At 45.4% G+C, this 8,366-nt stretch overlaps 1 protein-coding gene across 1 annotated transcript in view; it reads left to right on the top strand.

The window, feature by feature from the left end:
• The window catches only part of LOC109287376 (protoheme IX farnesyltransferase, mitochondrial), a 191,987-nt gene extending 185,602 nt beyond the window's left edge, over nt 1-6,385 (top strand). The window contains exon 7 of the mRNA XM_019502388.1: nt 3,669-6,385. Coding sequence (XP_019357933.1) covers nt 3,669-4,075 — 407 coding nt within the window. The 3' untranslated portion in view covers nt 4,076-6,385. The remainder of the gene's footprint in view (nt 1-3,668) is intronic.
• Nucleotides 6,386-8,366: the final 1,981 nt, after the last annotated feature.

Raw genomic sequence — 8,366 nt, 5'->3', positions numbered from 1 at the left:
GAGGTTTTGGATGCCTTTGGAGGTTGGCTGCACACCAAAATTGAACTACTACATCAGTGAAAACCACATTACAGGCCAAAGATGTAGGAATGTAAGAGCTGGTGTGCCAGATCCAAGACTGGGTCTATTCACAGGACTGGGGACCAGGAACAAATTGTGTGTGGCTCTGCCTCCCTCTGCCTCAGTTGCCCCAGCTGGTGGTATGGAGCTAATTTCTGTTAAAGACTTTGTAGAAGAAATTCACTAGTAAGTTTTAAGTATTATTATATATGTGGTTCATTGAATCTTGTGTCCTGTCTCTGACTGCAAGGTTTTAGAAGAAAGGTGGGGAAAACCCCTAAAGGATAGAAGGCTACTGGGATGTTTTGCCCTTTGGTACCTGTAATTTTTCTATTGTCGACATTATCCAGGGATCTGTATTCCCATTGTAGTAGCCTTCCTTTGCCTCTGTGGTTAATGTAATCAGCTTTCAGGGACGTGTAATTCACAGAAGAGAGAAGGTTATTCATAACTTCAGAAAGAAATTAGACCACTTCTCAGACAGTAATGCACCTCATAGGCAGTTAAAACTTTATCCTCACAGCTACATTTTTGATGAAGCAATCATGGCATCTGTCATCAGTTGTCATGGTTAGAGCTGAGGCCTTGTATTAGCCTAGGTTATGTATGTTACAACAATACTGTCTTATAGAAGACAAGATAGAAGAAAATTACAACCAAACCAGATGTAGAGAAGACATAAGCCACTGAGAGATTCACACGAGGAAGTAAATTAGTCTTTGTCACTCCTGTTCTGAACTTATCATTATAGTCTTCAGAGAATCATAGAAAATTAGGGTTGGAAGAGACCCTAGGAGGTCATCTAGTCCAGTGGTTCGCAGCTTTTTTTGTACCAGGACCCACTTGCAAAGACTGATGGCTTGTCCCAACCCACACTCTCCTGGCCCTGCTGGTGCCCAACCCACAGTACCCCATCCCCCCCGCCCTGCTGAAGCCTCCATGCCCGGCTATCCGGCCACCTTCCCCCAGAGCCACCTGCCCCCACCACACGCATCCCACCCACACATGCACAAACCACCACCCTCATCCCAAGTCCCCAAGTGCTGGCCCTCCAACCCCTGCTCCCCATACACTTACCTTCATCTAGCTGCTGGGGCTGCTCCCACGACCCTGCCTGGCCGCATGCTGGCCACACCCCAAGCAGCCCCTTGCAGGGTGGAATGCTGCCAGCCTGCAAGAGAAACCTGCACTTTCGCATGTTTTTCTGGCACATGCTCATGACTCTTTGATATATTCTTGCGACACACTTTTGGGTCACAACCCACAGGTTAAGAAATGCTGATCTAGTCCAACCAGATATTTGGACATCAGGAGGTGCTACTTCACGGTCAGGGTGGCTAGGGTCTGGAACCAGCTTCCAAGTGAAGTGGTGCAGGCTCCCACCCTGGGGGTTTTTAAGAGGAGGTTGGATGACCACCTTACTGGGGTCGTTTGACCCCAGTACTCTTTCCTGCCATGGCAGGGGGTCGGACTAGATGATCTGCTCAGGTCCCTTCCAACCCTAGAAACTATGAAACCCCCTGCTCAAAGGACCATCCCTAACTAGATCATCCCAGGCAAGGCTTTGTGTAGCTGGGTCTTAAAAAGCTCGAAGGATGGGAATTCCACAACCTCACTGGGTAGCCTGTTCCAGCACTTTACTACCCTCCTAGTGAGAAAGTTTTTCCTAACTTAAACTTCCCTTGCCGCAACTTGCGACCTCCTTGTTCCATCATCTGTTATTGCTCCTTGCTCTGTCATCTGCCACTACTGAGAACAGCCTAGCTCCATCCTCTTTGTAACCAAGCTTCAGATAGTAGTTGAAGACAGGTATTAAATCCCCCTCAGTCTTCCCTTCTCCACACTAGATAAGCCCAGTTCCCTCAGCCTCTCCTTATAAGTTATGTTCCCAAGCCCCAGAACCATTTTTCTTGCCTTCCACTGGACTCTCCAACTTCACATCCTTTCTGTAGTGGGGGACCCCATACTGGGTACAGTGCTCCAGATGCAGCCTCAGCACTGCCAGATAGAGGGGAATAATCACTTCCCTGCTGTTAACCTTCGTCACAGTAAGGGTACACTGTTGGCTGATACTCAGCTTACTGTCCATTATAACCCTCAGGTCACTTTCTGCAGAGCTGCTGCTTAGCCAGTCGGTTCCCAGCCTGTAGCGGTACATGAGATTGTTCCATCCTAAGAACTGGACTTTGCACTTGTCCTTATTGAGCCTTATGAGATTTCTTTTGGCCCAATCCTCCAGTTTGTCTAGGTCACTCTGAATCCTAGCCCTACCCTCCAGCATATCTATTACTCCCCCCAGCTTGCTGTCATCTGCAAAGTTGCTGAGGATGCACACCATCCCATCTTCAAGTTCAGTGATGGAGATATTGAACGAAACCGGCCCCAGGACCTACCCCTGGGGCACTCCACTTGATACCAGCTGCCAACTAGATATTGAGCCATTGATTACTACCCTTCAAAGTGAGAGTTTTCAGGAAGGATTTAAGGACCCAATTTTATCCCAGATGAAGTCAAAATTTGCCATTGCTGTTTCTATCAGATGAGTCAGAAAGTGTTGTAGCTCAGAAGTGAGAGTTCATTCCCAGAAAAAATAAATGCGTGCAGATGAGAAGACACTAATTAGATACCAAAACAGAAATGGAGAAGGTGGATGTTAATGAAACAAGAGGCAAGTTTCAAAATGGCTCACCAAGGAGAACTTTCCTCAGGGGATATGCATATCTACAGTAGGTAGTAGTGTGTGTGGCCCAGTTTAAGGGTCTACTCCAAAGCTCAGTGAATCATGAAAGGATCCAGATAACTTCAGTCTGCTTTGTATCAGGTCTTAGGCATGTTTAGGACATTATGAAGATTATAGTACATGAGCTGTATTTATATTTAAAATCAGCATGCAGAGTTGATTTAGGGAAGGAAACAGCTCTCCCCCTTCTTCTACTCCCTTTTGCAAGTTTTGCAGTTAGTTTTTGCAGGGTACAATGAAGAAGCAGTTAAGAGACCTCTACTTCCAGGAGCAATTTGCTGTGTTAATAAAATTAGCAGACAAAAGTGCCAGCCAGCTGTTATCACTGTCATTGTTATCACAGTTCTCAGAACAAGCCCTTATAGCTACATCTCCTTTTCTCGCTACATATCGGCCTCATATTTCCTGTTAACTTTTTCCTTTCCCTTCTACGGTGCATTTACTTCTCTGGATGGATGGTCCAATTAGGGAATCTGGGGAAGAGCAAACTGAGTCTCAGGGACTGCTCTGTGAAAACATTCTCCCAAACCTAACTTGAGTTGCAGTGATTTGTTCCTGGGCAGAGACTGAAATGTAGTCTAGATCCCTAGGTGATGGGTGCATCAGCAATGGCATATATTGGGAGAATGTAATTTGAAGAAACACTTTCAGATTAAAAAACAAGTTTCCTTAACAAATCCCAAGTTCTTGCTAATAAAGTCCATTTGGCTTCTGTACAGAACGAGATGCTGTTTCATGAACAGGAGCTGTAACATGAACACTGGCATTGAAATCTTGTCTCCAGCATTCTTTGCAGTGGTCCAGGTGAGCACTCTTATGAGAGTGTGTTTTCTCTAATGAGACTGTGTTTTTCTCTTTTGCTTTGCAGGTGCATTACTGCTGGGAGGAATTCTGTACTCCTGGCAGTTCCCTCATTTCAATGCCCTGAGCTGGAACCTCCGCGAGGATTATTCCCGAGGAGGATACTGTATGATGTCCGTCACCCACCCAGCAATGTGCAGGCGGGTAGCTCTGCGTCATTGTTTGGCCTTAATTGGACTCTCAACAATGGCTCCTGTCCTCGACATCACCACATGGACTTTTCCTGTCATTTCACTCCCTATCAATCTGTATATTTCCTACCTCGGCTTTCGGTTCTACAGGGATGCGGACCGCAGCAGCTCCAGAAGTCTTTTTTTCTGCAGCCTGTGGCACTTGCCAATGCTTCTGCTTCTCATGCTCACATTTAAGAAATCTCTAATAGAGAATGATGATAAAGGGAAGCTTCCAAGCTGAAATCCTGGCAAGGTACTGAAATCAGATTGCCTTAATGTCAATTAGGTGTTGTCATCCCTGTTTCACTGTCAAACAGAGAGTATGTCAGTAACTATATGCAGGGAAAATTAGGGTGATCTTTTTGAAGATAATCTTTTGTGCCCAGTGACCACTTTATATAAATCGTTTTCTAAGTTCTTTTTAAAGGGAAGGGACTTCGTTAATGGCAGAGCTTGGTGAATGGAATTCAGGTCCCTTTACTGCACTTCTTAGGTCATGAGTTAAAATCCAGTCTAGGTCAGAGACTCATAATTTTTTATGGCTTCCTCCTGGTCCATGTGAAACGAATGTGGTGAGTCTTGGACTCATGTTTAGTAAAAACAGATCCACGTTAGAAAACATCTCCATCTCCCTCATTTGACCAGCGTCTTTGGCAGTCTTAGAGAAGAAGCTAAGATGACTTGGCATTAATGTTGTTCTTTCCTCTCATTTCCCAATGAAGTGGGCGTCCATTCTTGAAACTAGAGACCTATTGTTGGTGTTCCCAAACACCAGAGGGCAAAGGGAAGTTCACGTTGCCACAGTCTATTCCGTCCCTGTTCTGTTACTAAACAGAAGGCTTCAGTATCTGGGACTGTCAGCCTGGCACCTTTCACAAGGCTTAAATTCACTTTAATAAGTTTTCAAAGCTTCCAGATTCTTTTCTATTATTTTTTTTCAATATTTTGAAAGGCATCCTACTACACACTGCACATTAGCATTTAAACAGCCTCCAGCTGAACAAAGTTATTTCCTAATATATTGCTTTCAGATTCTTGTAGCCCAATTGTTATTATATTGCCATCACAAAGGAATTTCTGACTCTCCCAAGTTTTTATGAGAAATCTTAAAAACGAACACTTGGGGCAAAATTTTCAACTGGTACAAATTGACATAACCATGTTGACTTTAGTAGAACTCTGCTGATTTACATCAGCTGGGGATCAGGTCTTTAGAGTCCAAGTGTAAGAGTTTTATATGCTAATGTGTAATCTGCCAACCTGCTGAGTCTAAGACCGTCTGCTCATGAGGTATTTCCTATAATTAGTTGAATTGTAGGCTTACTTTAAGAAATATAACAGCTGTATTGGGTACCATGGTACAGTTGTGGTTCAAAAACAAGGTTGCTGTGGGGTATATTCTTAGTGAGGATCACATTTCATCACCCTTGAGGAAAAGCCAGTTTTGTTCCAGCTGTTTTGAACTTAGAAACTAGCAAGTTCAAATTGCTGATGCAACCATCAAAGCTGCTGTGCAACAATAAAGCTCGTCCTCACTAGGAAAATGCATCATACATGTCAGCTGGCATGGTTAAAACATTCCTTGTAGACAAGGACTGATAATTCTGTGATCACAGTTGCAGTTTGCAGCTAAATCAGGGCTGTGAGACCAATGTAAATGTGACCAGCTAAAATAATGGTAAACAAAACAACACTCTGTTTAGACAAGGATTGGGTTCATCTTATGGTGCTTGACATGTGTTAAAACTTGATGCATTTTCACGTGAAGATTTTTCCAGTGTGGATAGGGACCAGTCTAGGGTGGGACTATGTATTGAGTTCTGCTCCCATTCCCATCCCATGGAAAATCTGCCCACTCTTGCATTTGATTTTGGCTCCCATCCACAACTTAAATTCTGCATCAGGAATAGATTTTTGTCTGATCACTATAAATAAGTAAATGAAGTGTAATCACACAATCAAAAGTTTTGTTTCTTTTCTGTCCAGTGATGCCTCAACACAATTTATTTTTTCTTCAGCTTGTTGGCAGGTCTGAGCAGTATTCCACTCCAATTGCAGGATTCTGCAGTGTAGCGCTGTTGTGCACCAGATCCAAGGGCTTCTGAGTTCTGGGAAACAATAGTTGATCTAGCCTTATTAAGCCTTTCAGGAAATGTCATTGATCTGCCACTGTGTCCTCATCATCCTGGTATAAAAATTTCACAGGACATTTCAGTGATACAGGCCAAGATTCTAGTCTGAATTGCACTGCTGTAAATCAGGAATGACTCCACTGACCACTGTCTCTGCTGGAAGGGGTGCTGTTCAAGAACAGAACCAGGAGCTTTACTTGACATTTAAACAATCAGTTGTGAGATTCGTACTTTTCACAAGTGATTTCAGATTACTGTTTATCTGAAGTAAACTGTCTTCATAGTATTCAAGTCATTTACTGTGGAGACCACGTCATAGGAACATGAGGAAATGACCTGCCATCTAATGTTGCTCCAGTTTTTTTTTAAATGCATTGAGTTTGTTTTTCTGCAATAAAACATGCACTGTACAAAAGCCACGGAGTGTAAAATAGCCCTTTGTTTGAAACAATTCCCAGTCTTCATGCCAGCATTCTTTAGCCTAATGAAGAAGCTACTTTCTGCTAGTTTGGGGAAACTCTTAGGGGTAGAGGCATTCTTCACTTCTGCTCCAGGGCTGCCTATACTGAAAGGACAGGCCAGGGATGGACCCAGGATGGTGCGACAGTGCGGACACCCCCCTTCCACCTCTGCTGTCCCTGGCTGGCCCAAATGCAGGGGGAGCCCCAGAGCAGCTCCTACCCTGGTTCAGCTGTGGACTCAGTTGCGCAGGATGTGGAGCTCAGCATGGGACAGAGTTGGCCGTGGGCAGGTTTCCTGTTCCTACATCTACTCCCACCTGTGCCCACCCCTCACCCCTTCCCAGGTGTCCCTGGTGGCCCAGAGCAGGTGCTGGAAAGAGAAATCCACCCCTGCTCCACCACTGTGTCCAGCTGACCTGGGCAGTGGGGAGAGCCTCAGAGCCACTTCTGCCGTGCCCCAGACATGAGCAGGAAGCCCTGTGAGTTGCTGGGCTCGACTGGGAACAGCGATGGCAGCACACAGGTTCCTCCTCCCAGTGCCTGCTCCCAGCCAGCGAAACAATGTGGGTGGGGGCTGGACAGGGAGCAGGTACAAGAAGGAGGAGCTTGTGCACTGCTGTTGTTCACCACCAAGACCAGCACCCTGAGCAGGCAAAAGTAATTCTTGGCCTTCCCTGGGTCTATCAGCCCTGGAACAGCAGCAGGGGCAGGTTTCTCCTTCCATCTCCTGCTCTCTACCCGTCTCCCTGGTGTCCCCTAATGGCCCAGGAGCTTCAGCCACACCTCATTCCCATCCCTCCCATAGTGTGAGAGCAGTGTTCTTACCACCCCCACCCTTTTTAGGAAATCCTAGATCTGCCCATGGGGTGGCAGAGGGGTTGTTTTTATTTTGCAAAATGCCTGCATTGAAAATGAGAATCTAGTGGTGAGTGCACTTCTTGCAAAATGAAATAAATCTGTGCACATCTTAGCTGGGTCATGAGAACGTGGGGAGCAGGCAGGGGAGTGCGAATTGGGGTGACTGCCCCAGGCCCCATGCTTTGGGGGGCCCTGTGAAACCAGGCTGGCTTCGCATCCAGCCGCTCGTCACCCCCACCACCACCGCTGCATCTGAGCCCCACCCAGGTTGATTTGCCCCAGGCCCCACACCCTGCTATGGTCATCTCTGGGAGCAGGTGACAGGGCTGAGCAGAACTCAGTTGCAAAGTGACCATATAGGGGTAACAAAAAATACATTATGTTGCTAATTCAGAAGGTGGTAGTCTTCCATTAAGGCATCATAGAACCAAAAACCCAGCATGGCTTGGGAGTACTGTGCTACTCAGATGACAATAATCCAAAATTCAGGGCACTGTTCCCAAGAATTGCATCTTCCTGAAACTCCCCTTGTAGCCTCAATGGGAGAGAGACATTTTCTCCACCTCCTGATCCAAACCATGCAGTGGTTTTCAACATTTTTTCATTTGCAGACCCCTAAAAATTTTGAATGGAGATGCAGACCTCTATGAATTGTAAGTGGGTATTCACATACTTTTAATTCATCATAGTCATCTTTTGTGGACCCCTTAGACATAGTCTGCAGACCCCCAGAGGTCTGCAGACCACAGGTTGGAACGCACTGCACTAGTGTGTAGCATTCACAGATTTTAAGTCCAGAAGGGACTGTTATATTAATCTATTGTGACCTGCCACATAGCACAGTGCAGAGAATCCCACACAGCAGTTCCTGTATATGGATCATCTCTTGTGGCTCATCTAGAATATATTTTTTGAAAGTCAGTGAATCTTACCTTTAAAGATGAGATGTCTTATGAAAATATGCTTTATCAGTCACAAGATACAGGTAGAGTTGTGCTGCACTCTAGAAATGTCTACATTTCAGACATAGCTGAAGTGATTTATTGCCTGTTGTTAAATGCCTTGGGATCTTCTGGCATTG

The sequence above is a fragment of the Gavialis gangeticus genome, unplaced genomic scaffold (assembly GCF_001723915.1).
Source record: "Gavialis gangeticus isolate Ggan-Ray unplaced genomic scaffold, GavGan_comp1, whole genome shotgun sequence".
In the NCBI taxonomy this organism is placed as follows: Eukaryota; Metazoa; Chordata; order Crocodylia; family Gavialidae; genus Gavialis; species Gavialis gangeticus.
This window is presented reverse-complemented; position numbering and strand designations above follow the sequence as displayed.